The sequence below is a fragment of the Helianthus annuus genome, chromosome 17 (assembly GCF_002127325.2).
Source record: "Helianthus annuus cultivar XRQ/B chromosome 17, HanXRQr2.0-SUNRISE, whole genome shotgun sequence".
Lineage (NCBI taxonomy): Eukaryota > Viridiplantae > Streptophyta > Magnoliopsida > Asterales > Asteraceae > Helianthus > Helianthus annuus.
The window spans coordinates 98,312,388-98,337,397 of NC_035449.2; the positions used below are offsets into that span (position 1 = coordinate 98,312,388).

General features: G+C 39.6%; 1 protein-coding gene across 1 annotated transcript; it reads right to left on the reverse strand.

The window, feature by feature from the left end:
- Nucleotides 1-23,881: 23,881 nt before the first annotated feature.
- On the reverse strand, nt 23,882-24,448 carry LOC110924794. Its single transcript, XM_022168786.1, has one exon. The coding sequence runs from the start codon at nt 24,446-24,448 to the stop codon at nt 23,882-23,884; it is 567 nt and encodes a 188-aa protein (XP_022024478.1).
- Nucleotides 24,449-25,010: the final 562 nt, after the last annotated feature.

Sequence of the window (25,010 nt, forward strand, 5' to 3'; positions counted from 1 at the left end):
AAAGTATAGTTTGATATGCTCTCATATGAGATATTGTACAAAAACCAACATATATTTTGTTAATCATTAAAACATAGTTTGATTTGTTATCTTCATAATCCAAAGCATAGTTTTAATATGTTATTTTCAAACCAAAACATAGTTTAATATGTTATTTATAAATCCAAAGTATACTTTTGATATACTACTGAAAACTTATTTATGTTACCAACTAAAGTATGGTTAATATACTATTTACTTAATGATTGGTTTTTGGTTAGTGTTTAGATAACTGGACGGGTGTAATGTGATGAAAACACGGTAGATACGCCGGTGGTACTTCTTATATAAGTGTTTTCACGCATTACATACCGTGGCGTTATTTAGTACACTTGGGTTAATGGTTTTGGAACTAAAATATATTTTAATATATAACTTATTCAACTTTCTTAAAACCGAAGTATATTTTTATATATACTATAAATCTTTTTATCAAAATGTTGTTTATCAAACAATATATTTTATACAAACTCATTTTACTTAATTATTTAATTACCTATGTATTATTATTTTGTATCATCTAATTTCTTATAAATTTTGGTATGATTTATAAAAGAAAACCTTTTTCAAGGATCATGACTACTTTTATTAAAACCTTTTCTTTAAACTTATAAGTCATGAATCCTACATCAATAAAACCTATGTATCTCACAGGCATTTTTATGCTGACGTACCTATTTTTACACATGTTTCAGGTACTGCTCTGTGATGATTGATGATATATGCTACACTTAGGATGGACTCGTGCCTTAGCGACTTTAAAACTTGAAAGATAATAGTTGTACTTATTTGATTGTATTAAAACAATGAGTTCATTCATTCAATAAAACAACATTTCAATTTTCCATGTGTTATGAAACAATAATTCTGTTACAACACTCCCCGACGTTTCCGCCACGTTTTGTTGTTTTACGTGGTCGGGGTGTGACAACCGTGCCCTGAACAAAAAGTCACCAACGAATCTGCAACTACCGACAATCCAAGCTACACCCCGTGGATCTCAAACGATGCTCATATTCGTATGCTTATCATCTCTACAGTGTCTGAAGATTCCTATCAACATATTCGGGGCAAAACATCACGTGAGGTATGGTTGTCTCTTGAACGAGCTTACACGCCTGTTACATCTTCTCATGAGTTTACTCTCAAAAATCAACTTCTTAGAATCACCATGAAAGGTGATGAAAAACCAGCCGATTACCTTAGCAGGGCTCAAGAGTATGCCACTGCTCTTGCTAATATTGGAGAACCCATGAAGGACAAGGATTTAGTAATACTAACCCTTGCTGGGCTTCGAGAGGAGTACAATGGTCTTAAGGCTAATTTACTAGCTCGTTCACCTCCTGTTAATTTTCATGAACTACATGGTCTCTTGAGTGATCATGACTATGTTATTACAAAAATCTTGGCCACCACCCCACAAGCTTTCGTGGCTAATGCTACTCCAGCACCACATCCACTTACGGCTGTAGCTTCCTCGGCCCCACAACCGAATCTTGATCAGCTTCAGCAGCAACTTCAAAACATTCAACTTATGGCCTCTCAATTGGGTTATCAACTAAACCCTATTTCTTTCCCACAGCCTCAAGCATACTATGGTTCTCGGTCCTTCAATAATAACCGAGGTGGTCAGGGATCTCGCGGTTCCTCTCGTGGCAACTCACGTGGTGGCTTCAACAATCGCCCTCGGGGTAACAGTGGCACGCGACAGTTTTCTTGGGCTTCAACCCAAAACACTGTTTATGGCCATTGTAACAGATGTGGAATAGGTCATCTACCATCTCAGTGCCCAAATCAGCATAACCAATCTCATCCTGCACCACAAGCCAATTTTGCCACATACTCAGAGACTGGCTCAACTTCTGGAACTACTTGGAAGCCTGATACTGGCGCAAACCATCATGCCACTCCAGACCTATCTAACGTGGACAACTCTGAGGCATACTACGGTAACGATTCTTTACTTGTTGGTAACGGTAATTCTGTACCCATTTGTCACATTGGCTCGACCAAAATATATTCACCAAACAAAACGTTTACCTTATCTGACATTCTCCATGTTCCTGAACTAAAACAAAACCTTTTATCCGTTCAAAAATTTTGCCTCGACAACAATGTTTTCTTTGAATTTCACCCTTCTTTTTTTGTCGTGAAGGACGAGTCTACACGCACTACCCTCCTCACGGGCCCCAGTGAACAAGGTTTGTACTCCATTCGCCTTCCACAACTCAAGTCTCTGCCCAAGGTTGCCTTCACTGCTGTCAAAGCTTCTTCAAACATTTGGCATCAACGATTGGGACATCCCCATGCTCAAGTTTTCTGTTCAATTATTTCTTATTGTTCATTACCTGTTTCGGATAAATTATCAAATAACTTGTGTTCTTCTTGTCAATTGGGAAAATCCTCAAAGTTGTCTTTACCTGATTCTACTTTTCGTAGCAATAATATTTTGGATCTTGTTTATTGTGATGTTTGGGGCCCTTCTCCCACACCATCTCTTGATGGTCACCGTTATTTTCTTTTATGTGTTGACCATTGTACCCGTTACATGTGTATTTATCCTCTGAATCAAAAATCTGATGTTTACACTATTTTAACAAACTTTATTACCATGACTGAATGCCAATTTAACACCAAGTTAAAATGCATCCAATCCGCTTGGGGCGGGGAATTTCGGCCTATCACCAATCTTTGTCGCAACCTTGGTATCATCCACAGATGGTCTTGTCCTCACACCAGTGAGCAAAATGGCTTCGTTGAACGCCGTCATCGTCATGTTGTGGAAACTGGACTAACTCTCTTGGCTCAATCCAGCCTTCCTCAACGCTTCTGGCACTTTGCCTTTGAAACAGCCGTTTACTTAATCAATCGGCTCCCCTCTCGTGTCTCCTCAAACAAATCTCCCTTTGAACATGTTTTCAAACGAAAACCCGATTACTCGTTTCTACGAGTCTTTGGGTGTTAATGCTTTCCTTACCTTCGTCCGTACAACCATCACAAAATTGATTTCCGTTCAACTCCTTGTATTTTCCTAGGCTACAGCCCTGCTCACCATGGTTATCGATGCTTTGATCCCTCCAATGAACGGATCTACATTGCTCGACATGTTCGCTTCAACGAACATGCCTTTCCTTATCAACCCTCACCTAATCCACCACCACCACCTAGTCCACCTTACATCTCTATCTTTCCTCATCCCCCACCTGGCTTCCCACCGGAACCTCCACAATCGCCTCCACCAACACCAACACCACCACCATCACCTCCTCAATCACCTCCACAATCATCACCATCACCACCCGTTCCACCTATACCACCTAACCCCGCTACCCCTCCACCCGAGAATATTCCTTCACCACCACCAGCCCCTCGGCCTCGACCCTCTAACCTTCGTCCTAATCCCAAACAACTTGACCGATATAACCCGGCCGCTTATGCTGCCACTGCTTCCCCATCACTTCCTCTTGAACCTACCAGCTTTACCGTTGCTAACAAGTCTATAGAATGGCGCCAAGCTATGGCTGATGAGTTGGTTGCGCTTCAAAGGAATGGCACGTGGACACTTGTGCCCCCTGTCCCTAATGCTAATATTGTTGATTGTAAATGGGTTTACAGGTTAAAAACTGATGAACATGGTGAGATTAGCAGGTACAAGGCCCGTCTTGTTGCTAAGGGTTTTCATCAACAACATGGCGTGGATTATAATGAGACTTTCAGCCCAGTCATCAAGCCTGCTACTATTCGCACTGTCTTATCTCTGGCCGTCACAAACAAATGGCCTCTCAGACAGTTGGATATTCAGACTGCTTTTCTCCATGGTGATCTTCAGGAAACTGTCTATATGCGCCAACCTCCTGGTTTCGTTGATCCAACCAAACCTGATCATGTCTGCTTATTGAACAAATCATTGTATGGGCTTAAACAAGCTCCTCGTGCCTGGTTCACCAAATTGTCTACTGCCCTTCATCAGTTGGGGTTTTATGGGTCTAAGACAGACCCTTCACTTTTCATCCTCAACCATTCGGGTTCTCTTGTCTATCTTCTGGTATATGTTGATGATATCATCATCACTGGTAACAACTCCACTATGGTCGCCACCATTATTGAACGTCTCAATTCTCTCTTTGCACTTACAGATATGGGGCAATTACATTATTTTTTGGGGGTTGAGGTTGTCCATCGGGATTTTGACCTGGTTCTTTCACAACGGAAATATGTTCGAGAGATCTTACATCGAGCTGGTCTTGCAGACTGCAAACCGATCTCTACTCCCATGCATACTTCACACGTATTATTACCGGATGATAGCCCATTACTCGATGATCCCTCTCGCTATAGACAGACGATCGGGGCTCTTCAGTATGCTACTCTTTCTCGTCCTGACATTGCATTTGCGGTTAATAAAGTTTGTCAGTTCATGCATGCTCCCACTGAAAACCATTGGGCCGGAGTCAAACGCATCTTACGTTATCTCAAGGGCATGCTCAATTTGGGCTTATGGATTCGTCACAATACGGGCTATCAGCTTCAAGCCTTTTCTGATTCTCATTGGAACACTAATCTTCAGGCCTTTTCTGACTCTGACTGGGCTGGTTGCCCGATCGATCGTCGATCCACGGGGGGATATGCTATCTACTTAGGCTCAAATCTAATTTCATGGTCTGCTCGCAAGCAGAGAACTGTCTCTCGATCCTCAACAGAGTCTGAGTATAAGGCCATTGCAGATACTGTTGCAGAGTTGATTTGGTTGAAGTCTCTTCTTCGTGAACTTGGATTGGATAGCTCGGCACCAACACTTTGGTGTGATAATCTTGGCGCAACATATCTCACAGCTAGTCCTGTCTTTCGTGCTCGCACCAAGCACGTTGAAGTTGACTATCACTTTGTTCGTGAACAAGTTACTCAGGGAAAAATAAATGTCCAGTTCATCTCTACAGACGACCAAGTTGCTGATATCTTTACAAAGCCCTTGTCTTCTCAGAAGTTTGAGTTTCTACGATCCAAGTTGCAGATTGCTAACCGCCCTGAACTTGCGGGGGAATATTAGACTATGTCGGTTTAGATAATTAAGTTTAATATTGTCTAGGGTACCAAAGTGTAATTAGTATTCTTATATATTTGATTGTAATCTCTTATTATTATCAATAACAAACTACGATACCTTTTCCTATTCTGATTCTATGGTTCTGTTTTCAGTAATTGAAATTGGGCACGGGGCGTGTTGAGTGGGCACGGCCCCGTGTTCAGCTTACTGTCTGACGTAAAACAGGATTGTCAGTTCCAAAGATTAGGCACGGGGCGTGTTCAGCGGGCACGGCCCGTGCTGAGTTCTACAGAGGCTGAAAAATTAAGAAAATCCTAAAAAAACAGAAAATTTAGAAAAGACGATTAGGCCGTTGATTCCTAACTTTCTTAAAATCCTTGTGTCCCTGACGACGGCGCCAAAAACTTGATATGCGTAAGTGTGTATAGTTTTTAATGTATATTTTTAAGCCCTTTTACACTTTATAGCCAAGTTTTAAATTTATAAAACACGATATTTACTAACACTAAACACACAAATGGGCAAGTGCACCCATCGTGGATGTAGTATAGTGTTGGTAAGATACCGAGATCGTCCAAGGACACAAGAGCTTTTAGTACCGGTTTATCCTCAACGTCTAATCAAATCAAAAATTAGAAAAAAGGTTTTTAAACTAGAAAAAATAAAACTAAATAAAATGCTGAAAAATAAAATAAAAGTAAAGACATATAGACAAGATGAATCACTTGGATCCGACTCGTGTGTAGTGTAACCTTTGATTATTTCCGCAATTTTGCACATTTTAAGAGATTATCTTAGTTATTGTAGTATGCCCCTCTTTTGAAGGTGACGTTACCCTCAACCAAATAGTTTGAGTCAGCAAGGATACAATCCTAAAGGGTCGGATTATTGAAAGATAATTAATTAAGTTATTAATGCATATTGTGGTAAGCCCCTCTTTTGAAGGTGACGTTACCCTCGGCTAAGTAGTCTGAGTCAGCAGGGATACAGTACTAAGTAGCCGGGTTAAAGTTTTAATAGTAGTTTGACATATGAGGGGATCGAAGAGTTTGGACCCCCGCCATCCAATACCGGTGGGTATTGAAGGCGGTCCTACTAAATTTGACCCAGGTCCTTTGCAGGATCTATACACTGAACAATGGCAAGACTCTTACCAAACCGTTCCCTTAACGCCCGACCAGGTAGCCAACATATCTCCATATAGACCGTGTAGATATGAATGGTGAAAATCTTTTATTTTATATAGACAGTAAAATAATGCCAAGACACCACGGACAAACGATAAGGAAGAATCACCTTCAACATAAGAAACTAGTTATTAAAGTCATTAATACATAACCAAATAAAAAGTGCGAAAAGATTAAAAATAAAAAGTATTACACTAAACACTTGTCTTCACCAAGTGATGTAAGAGACTTAGGCAAACATGGCCTTTGATTGTCAAGAACTCTTACGATCAATCTTGGATCCCGAGACGACTCACACACTCTATGATGGACAATGGATGATGGTGGTGGGTGGTGGGTGAAGTGTGAGAGAGGTGGTGTGCCAAGGGATGGTTTGCAAATGAGCCAAGCACCCCTATTTATAGCCTGAACAGTAGCTCGGGCACGGCCCCGTGTCCGTTGGGCACAGCCCCGTGTCCATCCTCCTTCTCTTTCTTCATTAATTGCAGTTTGTCTGCATTAGTTGACCACACCCACGTGTCCGCTGGGCACGACCCCGTGTGCAGAAGTGTATCTGTACTATCAAGATTTCCCTAGATTCTGCGAATCTTAGAGTTGACCACGGCTCCATGTCCAGTGGGCACGCCCCCGTGGTGGGTGATAGAAGCTTCTACAGCTTTATCTTTTCTGCTGACACTTGGGCACGCCCCCGTGCTCATTTAGCACGAGGCTTGTTCAGCCTTCTGTTTTCTTGTTTTGCTTGGGAAGATGCTGTCGGGGAGGCCGGGCATGCCACGTTTGTTCCTTTTCTTGTATTTGTGTTAGATTTAGCTGTCTTTTTGCTTCTTTTGTTTATTTGAGCTCATTTAATCCTGAAAATACAAAAGGAAGACAAAAACATGCTTTTTCCAACATTAGTACTAAAAAAGGGTTAGTTTTATGCCACAATTGATGTAATTTATATGTTGCATTTTGTGCACATCAAATACCCCCACACTTGAATCTTTGCTTGTCCTCAAGCAAAACTCTTTATAATGTGGCTTTACACTACCAAATGGAATGGGTAGAAGAGAAGGTCTTGGGCTTGCCATAGAGTGTCAGGATTTCCAAGATTCTTTATTAAGTTTTATTTTTATTTATTTACAATCCTATTCGTCATGATTTATTAAAAACATTTCATAAGATAAATTACTTATTAGGGCATAACATGCCTTTTTAAAATTCCATTTATATACAAGTTCACATACCTCACGAGGGAATTACTCAACACTCGGCCGAAGATGTATTTTAGTGAATCACTCGAGAGCGGCATGGAACTTACTCCTACCATAGGTTTGCCAAGCAATCAATCCTCCTCCTTTTTAACTATACACCTTTGTAAATATCAAGAGCACTTTTGGGTGAAGGGTTAGGCTTGGGCTAAAGGTGGGTGGTTGGGTTAGTGGTTAGTAAAAGGGCGAAAAGCTTAAAAAGCGTCGGTTTTCACAAGACTCGTTATTTTTCAAAACTTTTTATTTTGATGAAGCATTTCTTTCAAACAAAGTTGTTTTTGATAAACTTGTTTGTTTATTTCTTTGGCTTCATCATCATTTTTTAAGGAATCATAACAAAAACTGAGCTTGTTACTAAAAACAAAGGGTTTAAAATGAAAAAGGGTTTAGATGGGTAGAAAGGGTTTTTGTGGGTTAACAAATGAAAAGGTTTAGGCTCAAAGGGGTTAACTAGGGGGATTTTGGGTAGGTGGTAAAAAAAAAGAGAAAAATAATGCTGTAGAAATAAAAAGGGTTAGTCCTAATGCCTCCATCATTTACTTACTTGGGTTTAAGTTGGTAAGGACCGGGAATGTATCGTCGTGGCAAGTTCTAGAGTCGTACGAACCAAGCGGCTATTCACACAAGAAACGAAAAATGAGCATTTAGTTTAAAGATATGTATTTGTATGCTCAATAAGGGCTCAAAACTCACTTTTGTGGGAATGGGTTTTTATGTGATCAAGTATATATATAATCAAATTTTAACTTAGCTTGTCATGCCGTTTCATAATTTTCTTATGTTGGTTCTTTTTATCACGACGCTATTGGTTGTAAATTTGTAAAAATATAACTTTTTAGAATTTGAAATTACCAAATTAAACCTAGACAAGTAAAAAAAATGAAAATTTTTGAAAAATTTTTTTGGTGATTAGCGGTTCCAATAGAGTTTTGTGTAAGGCTTGTATTTAAGACTTGCAAGATTCAAGGTTTTAGCATCCCCCCCCCCCACACTTAAATTACACATTGTCCTCAATGTGTCCCAAAAATAATTTTTTAGGTTGATTAAATGTGTAAAAAGGTGTGAAAAAGCAAAATTTTTTGTTACTGGGCGTCTGGACAAGGCCCCGTGGTGTCTGGGCACGGCCCCGTGTTCAGATCTCCAGTAACAAAAATTTGTAAAAGAAATGGAAGCCTGGACACGGGGGCGTGTTCAGTGAGCATGCCCAGTGTCTAGTTACCTGAACTGGGCTTTTTCTGCAGATTGTGCAGCACGGGGCCGTGTTGGGCGGGCACGGCCCGTGCTGAACTTGCTGTAATGAAGAAAATTTTGTCGGATGGCCCTGTTTTCGTGCATGGGGTGTTGGTGCAAGTTTCCCTTGTTATCCTTCATCATCCCGAGTGTGTTTTATCCATTACAACATCATCCAAACACCAAATTAACTAAAACCATCACTCATTAAAACATAGAGAGAATTACATAATAATCCTAAAAAGTTAAAGTTCTAGATAAATAAGTCAAAAGAAGCACAAGAAGTTCAAACCAAGAAGTTCTAGCCTAAAATTTATTCTATTAGCAAAATTTCCGAAAAGATATTTCTCTCGGTTGGATGCGGCTTGAAGAACTTCTTCCTCCGGGCATGGGTCCCTTACACGTCGGCGAGCCACTCCTCTATCTCCTATGGGAGAAAAAGGCGGGCTCATTGGCATCGGGTTGAGGGGGTGCAACCTCCACCGGGACTTCTTGTAGATCTTCAAGAGGAGGCTCCGCTGGAATGTCATCCCACCCGGTAGGATTGTTGATTCCAAGTGCTAGGTTCCAATCCTCTTGAGGGAGGATTGGTTCCATGGGAGGTGCTACAAGAATGTTTAACCTCTGGTGCAAGAGGTTAATTTCTTGAAAGCTGTTTTCCAGCCCCACCATAAGATAATTTATACGGTCTATAAGGACCTCCTCTACCGAAGTCATCTCGTCAAGAGCTTCACGTAATGCCATTACGTAGCGTACGAGAGTTGCTTCAACTGAAGACCTTCTTTCCCTTCGACTGTTTCCGGAGTGCGCAGAAGAGGTTCCACTGTTTTGGCTTGACATTCTACGAAAATAAACGGAAATGGGTTTATTTTAATGAAACAGTATCTGCGGACACGGCCCCGTGCTCAATGAGTACGGCCCCGTGTTCACCTTTCTGCAGATCTTTGGAACAAGGAATCTCAAAGTTTCAAATTATTTTTCCAACTTATGAAGCATTTTTTAGCAGTAATAACTTAAAACAATGTTATACAACTTATTTTTAACAAGATTCCTTGAACAAAAACTCAACAACCATCATAATAAAGCTTGGAATCTTGGTGATCTCAAGCTTCAATGGAGGTGTTGATGCAAGAAAGATGAAGAAGAAGGTAATGGATAAAAGTGGAAAGGAAAAGATGGTTGTTAGAACCTTCTTTTAGAAAATACCTAGGATGGTATGTGAGAAGATCCTCTCAAATCTCTGTCCCTAGATGGTCCAAATATGCAGGATTCTTGGCTGCATTTACAGAAAACGACAGCACGCTGGACACGACCCCGTGTCGGCTGGACACGGCCCCGTGTGTAGGTAAGATCCTAACACATTTTGTACGTGCTCTGACAAGAAGTCAGAAAGGAATCTTTCGTTGGACACGGGGGCGTGTTGGCTCGGCACTGCCCCGTGTTGGAGGGCTGTTTATGAAGTTTGTCTATTTCTAAGGAACTTATTGGTATCGGGTGGTTCCTTACTGGATGGAACAACCCCAAAGTGCCTAAGATACCTTAATTGCTCTAGATTAAGATGAGAACGCAAGAGGTTGTCGATGAGGGTGATTCCTATGCTAAATGTAGGTAGACAAGTCCAACCCTTTCCCGGGCACTCGTTAAAGAAGGTGTATGCCGAATCGCTCAGGTCTGTGTATGCACCGAACGAAGTCGATGGAGAGTCCTTCACGGCACAATCGGCACAGGGACGACTATCGCCCAAGTCTTCGCTAGAGTCGAAGTTATTATCGGGAACAACGAAGTTGTTTTTATTCGAATGTGATCCCAACAATTCTTCTCGGTTATCGTCTTGAGATGAATCAATGAAATCCATCTTAAGTTCTTTTAACCAATTAAGAATTAGATCTTCCAATTGAAATAGTTCTACAAGAAGCATTTCTCCTAGAAGGTCCGGTTGAGAGTATTCCAGAGAGAGATAGGGATTATTTTTACTTTCGCCCCTCTTAAGGCTACAGGAAAACAATGGGTCTATATAATGGGGCTATAATTTAGAAAATAACATTCTAATTCTTTATGAGAGCCACCACATATTTGACACCACGTACCATAAGAGTGCCGAAAGTAAAAAGTATCAGTATCACTCATGTTTGTGTCAGAGATTACCAACCGTCGGGATCTTACGGTTATGTTTTCAGTAACTGAAACTTGGGCACGGGGCGTGTTGAGTGGGCACGGCCCCGTGTTCAGCTTACTGTCAGACATAAAACAGGATTGTCAGTTCCAAAGATTGGGCACGGGGCGTGTTCAGTGGGCACGGCCCGTGCTGAGTTCTGCAGAGGCTGAAAAATTAAGAAAATCCTAAAAAAATACAAAATTTAGAAAAAAACGATTAGGCCGTTGATTCCTAACTTTCTTAAAATCCTTGTGTCCCCGGCAACGGCGCCAAAAACTTGATGTGCGTAAGTGTGTATAGTGTTTAATGTATATTTTTAAGCCCTTTTACACTTTTTAGCCAAGTTTTAAATTTATAAAACATGATATTTACTAACACTAAACACACATACGGGCAAGTGCACCCATCGTGGACGTAGTATAGTGTTGGTAAGATACCGAGGTCGTCCAAGGACACAAGAGCTTTTAGTACCGGTTTATCCTCAACGTCTAATCAAATCAAAAATTAGAAAAAGGTTTTTAAACTAGAAAAAATAAAACTAAATAAAATGCTGAAAAATAAAATAAAAGTAAAGACATATAGACAAGATGAATCACTTGGATCCGACTCGTGTGTAGTGTAACCTTTGATTATTTCCGCACTTTTGCACATTTTAAGAGATTATCTTAGTTATTGTAGTACCCCTCTTTTGAAGGTGACTTACCCTCAACCCAGTAGTTTGAGTCAGCAAGGATACAATCCTAAAGGGTCAGATTATTGAAAGATAATTAATTAAGTTATTAATGCATATTATGGTACGCCCCTCTTTTGAAGGTGACGTTACCCTCGGCTAAGTAGTCTGAGTCAGCAGGGATACAGTCCTAAGTAGCCGGGTTAAAGTTTTAATAGTAGTTTAACTTATGAGGGGTTCAAAGAGTTTGGACCCCCGCCATCCAATACCGGTGGGTATTGAAGGAGGTCCTACTAAATTTGACCCAGGTCCTTTGCAGGATCTATACCACTGAACAATAGCAAGACTCTTACAAAACCGTTCCCTTAACCCCCGACCAGGTAGTCAACATATCTCCATATAGACCGTGGAGATATGAATGGTGAAAATCTTTTATTTTATATAGACAGTAAAATAATGCCAAGACACCACGGACAAACGATAAGGAAGAATCACCTTCAACATAAGAAACTAGTTATTAAAGTCATTAATACATAACCAAATAAAAAGTGCGAAAAGATTAAAAATAAAAAGTATTACACTAAACACTTGTCTTCACCAAGTGATGTAAGAGACTTAGGCAAACATGGCCTTTGATTGTCAAGAACTCTTACGATCAATCTTGGATCCCGAGACGACTCACACACTCGATGATGGACAATAGATGATGGTGGTGGATGATGGTGTTGTGATGGTGGTGGGTGGTGGGTGAAGTGTGAGAGAGGTGGTGTGCCAAGGGATGGTTTGCAAATGAGCCAAGCACCCCTATTTATAGCCTGAACAGTAGCTCGGGCATGGCCCCGTGTCCGTTGGGCATAGCCCCGTGTCCATATTCCTTCTCTTTCTTCATTAATTGCAGTTTGTCTGCATTAGTTGACCACGCCCCCGTGTCCGCTGGGCACGACCCCGTGTGCAGAAGCGTATCTGTACTATCAAGATTTCCCTAGATTCTGCGAATCTTAGAGTTGACCACAGCCCCGTGTCCAGTGGGCACGCCCCCGTGGTGGGTGATAGAAGCTTCAACAGCTTTGTCTTTTCTGCTGACACTTGGGCACGCCCCCATGCTCATTGAGCATGGGGCGTGTTCAGCCTTTTGTTTTCTTGTTTTGCTTGGGAAGATGCTGTCGGGGAGGCCAGGCATGCCACGTTTGTTCCTTTTCTTGTATTTATGTTAGATTTATCTGTCTTTTTGCTTCTTTTGTTTATTTGAGCTCATTTAATCCTGAAAATACAAAAGGAAGACATAAACATGCTTTTTCCAACATTAGTACTAAAAAAGGGTTAGTTTTATGCCACAATTGATGTAATTTATATGTTGCATTTTGTGCACATCACCGCTCCAGAAGTGGGGGGTAGATATTGTTGGTCCATTCCCCACTTCGTCCGGAGGAGTCAGGTTTTTGGTAGTTGCTATCAACTACCTTACCAAGTGGATCGAGAAAAAGTCACTAAGGACAATCACAGGAGAGCAAATCCTTCGGTTTGTCTGGGAAAACATTGTATGTAGGTACGAATGCCCCTGTGTATCGTTAGTGATATTGGAAAACAATTTACGGATAAGCCTTTCAAAACATGGTATGAAAAAATGCATATCGAACAGAACTTTGCATCCGTCGCACACCCTCAGGCAAACGGACAGGTCGAACGTGCCAACCAGAGTATCGTTAGCAGCATCAAGAAACGCCTAGGAAGGGAAGGAGTCTCCTGGGCTGATGAACTCCGACATGTGTTATGGGCACACAGAACCATGCCTAAAACCAGCACAGGAGAAATCCTTACAGCCTAACCTATGGTACGGAGGCCGTTATTCCGGCCGAAGTAGGTATGCCAACTCCAAGGATGTTGCAAAATGAGCTTTGTATGAACCTTGACGTAATTGAGGAAAGACGAGAGGTAGTAGCCATCTGAGAGGCTAAATACAAGAAAGAATTGGAAAAGCACTACAATTCCAAGGCGAAAGAAATTCGGTTCAAAGAAAGTGATTACGTCAAGCGGTCCAACAAAGCCAGTCAGGTCGAAGGGACAGACAAACTGGCACCTAGATGGGAAGGGCCCTATGTCGTTAAAATCGCTTGAAAAAAACGGAGCGTATACCCTAGCCCATCTTGATGGAACTCCGGTGCCAAGGACTTGGAATGGAGTACACTTAAAAAAGTGTTACCTCTAAAAATAAAAAAAAATAATAAAAAAGCTCCGGAACTTCTTCTTTTTATGCAATAAATTCCATGTAAGGCGGATGTTTCTTACCCGCGCCTTTTTTATTTTCCAAATGTAATTCCAAGAGGGTTATGCCCCGGACATCTTTCTCCAAATGTAATTCAATGTATGGCGGATGTTGTTACCCGCACCTTCTTTATTCCTGAATGTAATTTCGAGAGGGTTATCCCTCGGACATCTTATTAATGCTAAAATAAAAAGTTCGAACTTCATTATGTACAAGCAAAGGCTGAACAAGCCTCAAACACTGCAGTCAATTTACCACAATTAAGATAAGGATGCTAACCTTAAAAAAATAGATTCCAAACTGGTAACATATACGGAATATGTTTTCATGTGATAAGCTAACCATCATAGGTCATAATAATTCACGTGAATCCGTTAGTAAATAGAACACAAGCATAATCTCATAGTCAAGCATTTAGCAGGGACGCATGTTAAAAGCTGGATTACATAAATAAAGTCAAACAAATAAGACGGACTTAAAAGTTCTATTATATACACATTTGTTACAAACGAAATAGTTACAAAAGCCAAATGGTTAAACTAGGTGCGTATCCCAAACAACTAGATACGTCCACCTAAAAGATTACAAACTTTCTAAAACTAGGTGCATACCCCAAAGGAGCCGGGTATGTCAACCTACATGCTTCCTCACTTAGGAATTTCTTCTGTGAAACGGAGAGCCTCTTGAATCTTGGGAAGAGGCTCGTTCGCCAAGGATGCCAGGGAATCCACCAACAGAAACCAGAGGGAATCAAAGTCCAAGATGGCCTTGTCAAGTTGAGCCTCAGCGTTCATGTTCAGAAAAAGGACTTCGCCAAAAGGAGTTTTATGCTTTAGAGCATGCACATATCATCCCTGAATACCTGCATTCATCCTTATGGCACTCATGGCATTGTTCACCGTAGCAACAGCGTTTGTCATCTCCGGACCTTTGTGTACAAGCTTAATCAAACTCTGCACACCTCAGATAAGAACCATGCTTTCATCACTTCTAACTCTTCAACTTTCTTCTTCAGATTATCAACCTCCAGCTTCACACGTGACACTTCTGACTCTTCTCACTCTGAACGTCTCCAACTTGACCTTCAAGTCTGCTTCACCTGATTTATACAAGTCACGCTCTAATAAAGAAAGTTAGAAATATACAAGGAAATATAGATATTAAGACCGAAAATTGAAAAAACGAACCTTTCATCATTCGTTCATACGCAACTTTAGCTTGTGAGAGGGAATCCTCCACCTTAGTTAACACCTCCTTATGAGCCTCATCATTCTTCTTTATCGTGCTAACAAACTGCTCAAGCTCCCTTGCACTTTTGTCCTCTCCTCCTCGGCCGATGCTGAAGCAACTTGAGCAGCCTGATACTGAGTCGTAAGATCCCTGGCATTCTCTTTGTTGACATTCAAGTCATGGGTTAATTGAGCCATCTTCTCCTCAGTATCAGGAGTACATTGAAGTTTCCCCTTAGTATCCTGAAGCTCTTGTTCCAGGTTCTCTTTCACTGACTCAGCTTCGACCTATCGGCGATAAAGTTCAGCAACGTACACATTGGCTTGAGCCTGAACAGATAGCACGACCAAACCCAGTTCCTGACTTTTCATGCGATGACTGAGAGAATGATCCAGCGGGGTAGAGACACTCAACATAAAAACCTTTGATATCAAGGCATCCATAACCGAATCCTTGTTTTTTAAATCCCAATCTGGTATAAACTTTTCATCTACCGTATCTGGATCTATCTCCATCCCTTTCGAGAACACGTCTGCATAACGAAAACAATTACTTCAGATCCAAACCATGATGGAGGGACGGAGGAAACTGGTTCCTCACCACCCTCCAAATCACAGTTTGGGTCTAAAGCACCAAGGTCATACCTAAAAAAATGACGGCCTTCTTGCCCCCTTTTTCTAACCAACTTCCAACTCCATCACATTATCACCATCTACCGAGTCCAACGGGTGAGATCGAGTATAAGAAATCATCCGACCAGATATCTTTTTTGGGGCTTCATCTCTAGAAGACTTGCCACTAGTAAGATGCTCGTCCAAGTCTTCCAAAACCTGGTCGGAGGTAACAGAAACGGTAGTCTTCGCTTTCTTGGTCAATTCCGGGACATATGATCGACCCTTCCTTGAGTTAATCTAAAGAAAGGTGTCGGAATTGCTCTTTCTCTTCTTGGAAGACTTCTGGGGTTCCAAAGGAGATGATATGGAGATATTCCTCTTACCCTTCGGAAGCGATGAAGATGACAGGAAGGGACGAGGGCCAAGTTGTCTATCTAAAGTTTGTATCTCCGGATCACTATCCTCATCTTCATTAACTTCGAGAATCTCCAGAGCAGTTGAAGCATTGTGGGAGCTACCCACCTCAAAAGCTGGTTTGGTAGGGGATGGACCTTCGGTAGGAGCTTCCCGAGTAAGATCAGACGGATCCGGGTTCACAAAAGTTGTTTCTGGGTTCCGTAAAGGGAAAGCAGTGGGAGTTGTCTGGGTCAGAAACGGAGCGTCCTCTCTAGTAGTCTCCAAAAAGCCGAAGTCTAAATCCTTAAAATTGGGTACTTGCAAAGCGTCCCGTAGAGACATCGTTTCACCTACAAATAGAAATACATATTAAGTCAGAAACAGAATACAAAAGTTTCGGGATAAAGAAAGACCAGAGCACTCACCGTCTTTCTTAGAAGAAATCACCGGCCAATCTTTATCCCCATGACCCCATACACGACTGACACGACTTAATAACAAAAAGTGCTCGGGGAGTGGACGAATCGGACTCCGATGATCAACAAGATTTTGGGCTAACACCCGGTCAAAAGCAAAATCTGCTTTTATTTCAAAATTCATAGATTGGTCTTTAAGCCTCCAAGGCAAATCCTTCGGCAGGCACAAATCGTCCAGCCAAAAGAAGTGGTCCTTCCAGTTCTTCATGCTGGATCCTTTCCCGGGGGAAATACTTGGTACTTGCTTCCGATGTGCGAAAGTGTACCACTCACCAGGCGTTATGAACTCATAAAAAATCGAAACACCTTCAAACTAGCTTTTTTTTTGTTTAAAGCACGACACGAAACTTCTAAATGATTAATACGGCTTAAGCCAAAAGGACTGACCTGGGAAACGTGAGCTCGAAAAAATTCAAGGACATTTATCAAAAACTTTGTAAAACGGACGCGGTAATTCGCAAAACTACACACTCGGGTGTATAAAGCGAATTTACCAGCACAGAACGGACGTATCGGCTCGTTTGCCTTCGGAAGTACAGGGTGTAAAGCCACTGGAATCTGGTACTCAACTATAAACTTGTCAAGGTTTTTCTGTGTCAAAACACTAAAACTCGCTGCCATGTTCTCTTTACCGGAAATCATGATTGGGAGAAAAAGAAAAGAGATACGCACTTTGAAAATCCTTAAAGAATAAGAAAAATGAGGACCTCTGAAGTCTTAACAAAGAAGAAGAAAGAAGGAGAAAACAGAAAGAGAATAAAAAATGAAACATCTATTTATATATAAAAAAGAAAATGGGAAACAGCTAGCTCGCCATGTCAAATCAAACGTCAGTTTGAGAGACCGTTACGGTTCCCAAGAAGGGTACGCTACAGACACCTGACGGTGACTGACAGACGGTTAACACGTCATCTCCGCACCTGATTGTGGCCAATAAGAAAATGACATGTAGCTCTAATAAATAAATGACGACAACAAAGATTAGTCTCATCAACTCACTCATAACTTCACAAGACTAGGGGACTTGAAGATACAAGGTCTCTTCGTACCTCCGTATACCCCTCGTCTAGAACGGACGCATGACATTGCCTCAGCTACTACAAGATGCATCCCCAATTCGGGAACGGACACACATCAAGAGGTGCTTCCAAAACGAATGACGTCATGATTGGAACTAGTATAAATACTTCTCCCAAAGTACACATGAAGTACGTTTTTCTCTGAACTCTCTCTCTCTCTAATTTTCTCTCTCTGCTTTCTCTCTCTAACAATACTTATCCTCACGCTGGAGGGTGGTCGGAGAGTGGCCCTCCCAGCTCTGTGAAGAGCCTAACGGTTTGTTGATTTTGCAGGTTCTGTCCTGTTTAGTAGACAAAGATCTTCCGATTATCGGATTTTCAATAATGGTGGTCTACCGTGGTTTTTGTTTAACATATATTTTAGAGTTCTACTTCAGCCACACATTCATCAATCCAGGTAACATATATTAACGTCTCATGCATGTTGGTAGACATACAACCTTTTTTTTACTCGGTTGAATCACACACATCAATTTTTTTATGTAATTCAGTGATAAATTTGTGACGTAAAAAAGATATAGATAGATAAAAAACATATAACATAGGGTGTGTGTTCCTTTTATATGTCTTAATTCTTAAAAAAATGGATTTTAGATCTGTATTTTAGAGCCAACAAGAATGATGAAGAAGTTGCAATTTTGTTTTATCATAAAAAACAAAATAAAACAAAACATTGTGATTCAATCTTGCAAAATACTATTCAAAGTAATACGAGATATTATCGTTGTCTATGATTAAGATATTAAAATCGACAATTAAGATATTGTTTCTTGTAGTTTATTAGAACATAAACACGACTTAAGATCTAGACCTTTTAACTAGAAAACAAAGACGGTTTTTGCCTTAGTACTATAACTACGAAGCATAAATTAGTCCGACGGTCACTGCCGACTGCCGTCATGTTTTACGGATTAAATGCAAATGCGTGATGAAGATCTCGATTTGTTTTTGGTTGATACGGAAACCCCTTTTCCGGACCCTCTTCACCGTTGGATATTGGAGTCATGCAATCTGTTTCAATCGCTTGATTTTATTTGGCTGCTCTCTGTTTTTCGATCTCATCTTCCCTCTAGCAAGACTCCGGTGACCACCCTTGTGATAAGCATCATCGTCGACCACCATCGTTTTCTTTTTCAGCCGCAATACACCCACCGACGAGATTTACATGGCAGGTACGGTCACCAACCATACAAATCGGAACTAGAAGATGTAACAGTCGGAGTGATGTGATACGTGACAATCAATCCCATGTACTCCATGTCATGCGTTTGATTTAGGTAGCGTTTGGTACGAAGGAATAGAATGTGGAATGAAATGAATCATTCTAATGGAATGAAAAGAAACATGTTTGGTTATCATGTGGTAATGGAATGGAGCATTACAAAGGAATCTAACTCCTTCCAAATATAACAATTTTCATTCAGGGGTGCTTTGTTTCATTCCTTCAAGGAATGGAAAGAAATATATTATTATTATTATTTATATTTGTATTTGTATTAATAATATTAATACTAATATTAATATATTTAAATTATTAATATTAATACTAATATTAATATATATCAAAAAATTACTTATATTTTCATCATTTTTAATACAATTGTGCTTTGTTACTTCGTCTTTTTTTGTTTATCAAATTGTAAAAAGTAATAATTCATTCTATTCACATATGAGTAACCAAACATCAAACTGTAATGGAGTGATTCATTTAATTCTGTTGTCCATTCCATTAACTCGTCTATTTTATTCCATTATCCATTCCATTACCTTTAGTTTATTTATTTCCAAATTATTAGTAGACTAGTAGGGTGCCCGCGTGATGCGGGGCGACACTTTGCATTGTGGCACTCATTTCTGGTAGTTTTCTTATTCGTATAATAGTTTTGTTATTGTGGTGGATATATGTCATAAGTGTTACACATGTGTAGAATTTTAATTATCAAGTAATTCAAGAAACCATTGGTGTAATAAAGTAACACACGAATAAGAAAACATAATCTTAAACATAATTAAAAGTTATATAAAGTAGCACGCAAATAAGGAAAGATAAGTCTTAAACATAAACGTTGAAAACTAAAAGCTCAAATGTCAAGTACTTGCATCACGACGTTAAAAATTTAGTACATATGGCTTAAACATCTCAAGGATCTCATCCATATTGTCACGCCACCGTTTCGCATCATCGAGATCAATGTCCTCTAGAATTTCTTGTATCTCTTCCTATTTGATTGTTACATCTTTTGGAGGATGGGTTTCTTCTTTAATCTCCTCTTTTACTGATACATTAGTAGTAGCTGCTGGAGCAGTTTGGGGAAATGAAAGAAATGTTAAGTATTTTAGTTACATATGTTTTACCATGTAATTGTTAGTTATAAGATATGATAGATAGGTAGATACTTGACACATCTTCCATTTTGCTCCCTGTCTTATCCATAACAAATTCTTAATCAATCTGCAAGAGAAAAATAAATAAGTGAGTAAAAGAGACCAAAGTGTGTAAAATAATAACATCATCTATACTATATTTAGAATGTAATTGCGTAAACCACCAAATGCATAAAAAATCATCACATTCTCACTCATAAGTATTTCATTCGTCACGTAACACCTTTTGATAGACAACATTTGAGGTGTAGACCCCGTCTCGTCTGAAGTCTTTGGCAGGATGTACTAATACCTTTGTATTAGCACGTGATATCCCTCTTGATAAAGCGATATAAAGTTGTTCATGCAAAAATACTGAATCCGGAAGATAAATACCAACATGCGGAATTGTTTAACCTTGAGCTTTGTTGATTGTCATGGTGTAACACCCCAAAAACGGGTTTGGTAATCAAACCACGTTAATATTAATGACGGGTAAAATACCGTTAGTGGTGAAAATTTACCCGGTAAATATTAGGATTTAAATAAGTAAACCTAATATTACTTAAGAGGAGGATAAATACTTTGAGAAAACAAAGTATATAAAAGGCCCGAGTTAACGGGACTTAAAATATAACGGGTTATAACTTCTTGAACCTATTAAGTTAACTAGGAATAATTAACCTAGTTAGTAGTATGTGGCTAAGTGATAAATGGTGAGTTGTAGCTTCAATTGATCAAGATAAAACATGAGGGACTAATATTGCCAAGTGGGGAAACTTGTTTTAATTAAAACAAGTAATAACACACAACACACACACTAAGAGTGTGTGTGTGTTTACGTGTTCGACCAGGAGACCAAAAAGAAAAGGGAATGAACCCTAGTTCAACAAATCCTCAAATTGAAGAGCAATTCATGACCCAAATTGAAGCACGAATGCTAATAAACGATCACCAAGTCAAGGAGATCGTAAGGTATGTCGAACTTTTGACATTCATGAAGTTGTGAAATTTTGATTAACATTACAAGATGCGATTTAAGTATCAATCGTAGAGGCTATGGCTGAATTAGTGAAGTATGATTGCTTAGGAATAAACCCTAAGTAGAAATTTGAAGTAGAATTGCCATGATTAGGTGTTTGAGTGGATAATCACACCTAGCTAAGTGAGTTTCATGACAATATGATGAACACATGGAATTAGAGTGTTAAATGAGTGAACATTGATGTTGTGATGTAAGTTCTAGATGTAGTTCATGAACAATAGATATAAGGGCATGATATTAATGCAAAAATTTGATTAAAAAGTTAATCATAAACTTGATAAAAGAAGTATACAAATCATGCCCGCAAGGTGTTTGTTAAAATGCCTAAATGAACGTTTATATGTCGAAATTATGAATGAAACGCGTAATTGCCTAATTTGATTAATTACGTGTGATATGTGATAATACGAATTCTAATCATGATGTTGATTTAAATTAATTGCACATATCATATGATTAAAGATAGTTAACTTTTGGAAAGTTAAAATAATCAATGATGAAGTCGAATAGTAGTTCGACATAGAATTCGTAAGATGGAATAGTCGTAAGTGATAGTGACTAATCTAACCGTCTTACGGATTATGATGATAGTTTGACGCTTGAAAAGCTAGGTGGAGGCTTGGGAAAGAAGCAGGTCAAACGGATAGAGTACGCGGAAAAAGAGCATAATCGGGTACGAGGTAAGTTAAGCTTACACCCCCCCCTTTTAATTACAATACACTTACTTGTGAGTATTGATTATGAATTACGTTAAGTAGTGGAAATATGATGTTCCGGCATGATACAATGCAAGTCAGAATAAATAAAAATGGTAAGAAACCATAAATTACGGTAAAAAGGGTAAAATGGTAAACTAGTCGGGTGAAGACTAACAAACAAGGAATTTTGAATATCACGTTGTGGGGTGAACTATAACGGTGGGGTGAACTATAACGGGTAAAAGTGGCCAAATAATAATCCGTACACGAGTTGACGGATAGATAAAAGATTTAAAAAGACACCATTTGGTCAAAGTCATAACGGGTCAAACAATTTAAGAAAATGTCTTTTAAGTAAATAAAACTCACGGCGCAAACCGGAATAGGTTCAAGGGGCGAGATGGTATTAAAAATACCATCGTATGTTGAAAAATGGTCATTTCGAATAAACATGTCAAATGGTGTGTTAATACCATTTGACATTAATAACTGATGACCACTTGTTGAGTTTTCGTGATCACAGGAAATAACATATGTTCGCGTTGCTTTAACTAGAAAATTTAAAGAAAAAGGTATGTAAACGGGTCAATGCTATGACTCGAGCCAGGTACGTATAAGTAAGATTATGTCAAAAGGTGTGATTTTGGTCAAATATACTGTTGATAGTCCTTCGTCGTAAAAGAAGAGACTAAGGTTGACCAAAATGCCCATGAATGTTAAACCGGGTATACGGTCCTTATGAGTCATTTTGAAACGAGTATTATTATAAAGTAAGGTTAGTTAAGTGTCAAAGTATAGGCATAAACTCTATTCGGATCAAATGCCTCAAAACGGCTCCTTGCCGTAAATTAACAATCCGAAAGGGTAAATTCGGAGTAAATAATTAATACACATTAAATCCACCACAATAATAGTCGTGGTGGAAGACCACTCGATAGTAATGTGAAAATGTGATGCTAGAAATGAATGAGCGCGGTTTATGCGTAAAAGTGCTTAAATATCCCTGACGGGTCAAAATAAGCGCATAATCATAGACAGGTTAATGGTGCATAATAACCCGTGATTTAAATCTTATTTCATAGGAAACATTTAAAATATGATGTTCATGAGAATTTAGGTATAACAAACAAGTTGGTTTGATGAAAGTATGAACGGGTCAAAATCTTGTTAAAAAGTTTAATAAATAAAATTTAGCCGAAGGCTTAAAACCTAGAAAATTGTTAATCCAGATGTCGGATTTTAACTCCACGTGATGGAGAATCAAATTACGATCGCATAGAAAAAAAATCACGTAAATCGGATAAGTAGATAAAAAGTTATGACACTTTAAAGTTCGATTTGCGATTAAAAACGTAACTGGGCAAAAATGCAGGTCCAGATGCGGACCTGCTGGAAAACGGTGATCCTCGCGCCACGCGAGGGAGTAAGCTGATCCGGGCGTGCCACGCGACGTGGGTCGCGGCCCGCGAAAGAGGTTGTTCAGTCTCTCGCGACCCGCGAGAGACACAAAAGCTGGAAAAGTTTATTTCTTTTGTTGTTTGATGCTTGGAACTTGTTTAAGCTCACATTTAAGTTATCAAAATTAACCTTTAAGTTGGTTTTGATCATAGCTACATATCAAGAGTACCCGGATGAAGATCAAGCTCAATGAAGAACCGAACAGGATCAAGATACAAGCTTCCGCACATTATTACGTCGTCATTTTGAACGACGAACTTATTTATATTATGTTGTGTTGTTTTAATATTAAGTAAAGTTTTAATAAACCGTATTTTGATAAGTATGTGTAGTCGTAAATACACATTTAATTGTCGATATTTATACAGAAATCATTAAATATTAGTAAGGGTCTTACACATGGAAAAGCTAAGTCGAATGGGGAATTGTTTTCTTTTTTAGCTTGAACAGAAACATGTCGTCTTCAGAAAGACACAAAGGGGTTCTTGGCAAAAATACTCTTTTTCCGGCATGTTGCCCGGCAGCTATCTCTGCATCAATAACATTGCGCTGGAAGCCTTTACATATCAATCTTGTGCCATTACACAAACCATGTGATGGATCGATATTCCGCAACAATATTATAGGGCAACCGATTTTTAAATGAAGTCTATGAGGTGGCAAACCACTAACAGTTAGTGAGTTTAAGAACTTGACCGGATAGAAGTTGTGGCGATCGTCTTCGACTTCATCGAAACTATAGTAAACCTTTTCATCTCCTTGAACATGTCAATCATTTGATCATTGATCTCGTCAACACTGTCATTTTTAGTGAACAATATTGCTCTAGAGATTATATACTCAGAAGAATATACATTACTTTGAATTGACGGAAAGACTGCATCGATCAATTCTTTTATAGAGTTTTCTGGATTACTGAAAGGAATTGTCATGTCATCTGGTATGCGGATATAGCTTCCTTCGATTGATTCTTCAGACCCATCACCAACTCTTAAAAGAAAATCAGAATACCATGGATCATTTAGCGCTCTCATGTTTATCGTCAACCGCATCTTTTTAGTCAAATACCAAAGAGGCGACATCCGCAGGCTGGAGTCTACAATCTGTGCTCTAGTTCCGCGTTTAATAACCGACAACACTTGTCTAAAATCTCTCCCCGTAACTAGTATCTTTCCACCAAATGGGAGACTAACACCTATAATGTCTTGCAATGTTCGATCGACTGCCTCTATCGCCTGACGTTTTGCCATTGATGCCTTATCCCATATGATTAACTTGGAGGACCTAAATATTTGGTGACATAAGTCTCCGTATAAACAGCTCCTTGTAGGCCCACTCTTCCAAATCACAGGACATTACCAGTTTCCAAGTTTCCAAAACCGGCATTTGTCGGTCATTCTCTTTATCTTTGTTTCCCTACTAATTTTATACACATCTAATGGATGATTTAGGTAATCTAAAGAAAAATTCCAAGGGGGGTGTTTGAGCTTGAGAGGAGCTGAAGAAAAAGAAATGCAAAGACAAACAAAAGCAAGGTGGTCACGGTGGTTTCCGGGCACTAACGAACGTCATTCTAACAGTCATTCCAAGGTACGTAGGGAAGCCACATGTGGTGGTGGTTTGTGCATCCGAGGGGCGGTGATTGGGTCCAACAGCGTTCCAGCTCGCACACCGGCGTCACCAGTACTCAACATCGACGACAACATCTTTGATGAATTTTGGTGGCGATATTGCAAGATGTGGATTTGGTTTTACGGTGGCCCTTGGTGGCGGTAGGCAGGATTCGTGACAGCCAAACTATTCAGCACAAAT

Coding starts and splice junctions, on each gene's coding strand:
- LOC110924794 (XM_022168786.1), bottom strand. CDS start 24,448: ATGGCAAAACGTCAGGCGATAGAGGCAGTCGATCGAACATTGCAAGAC.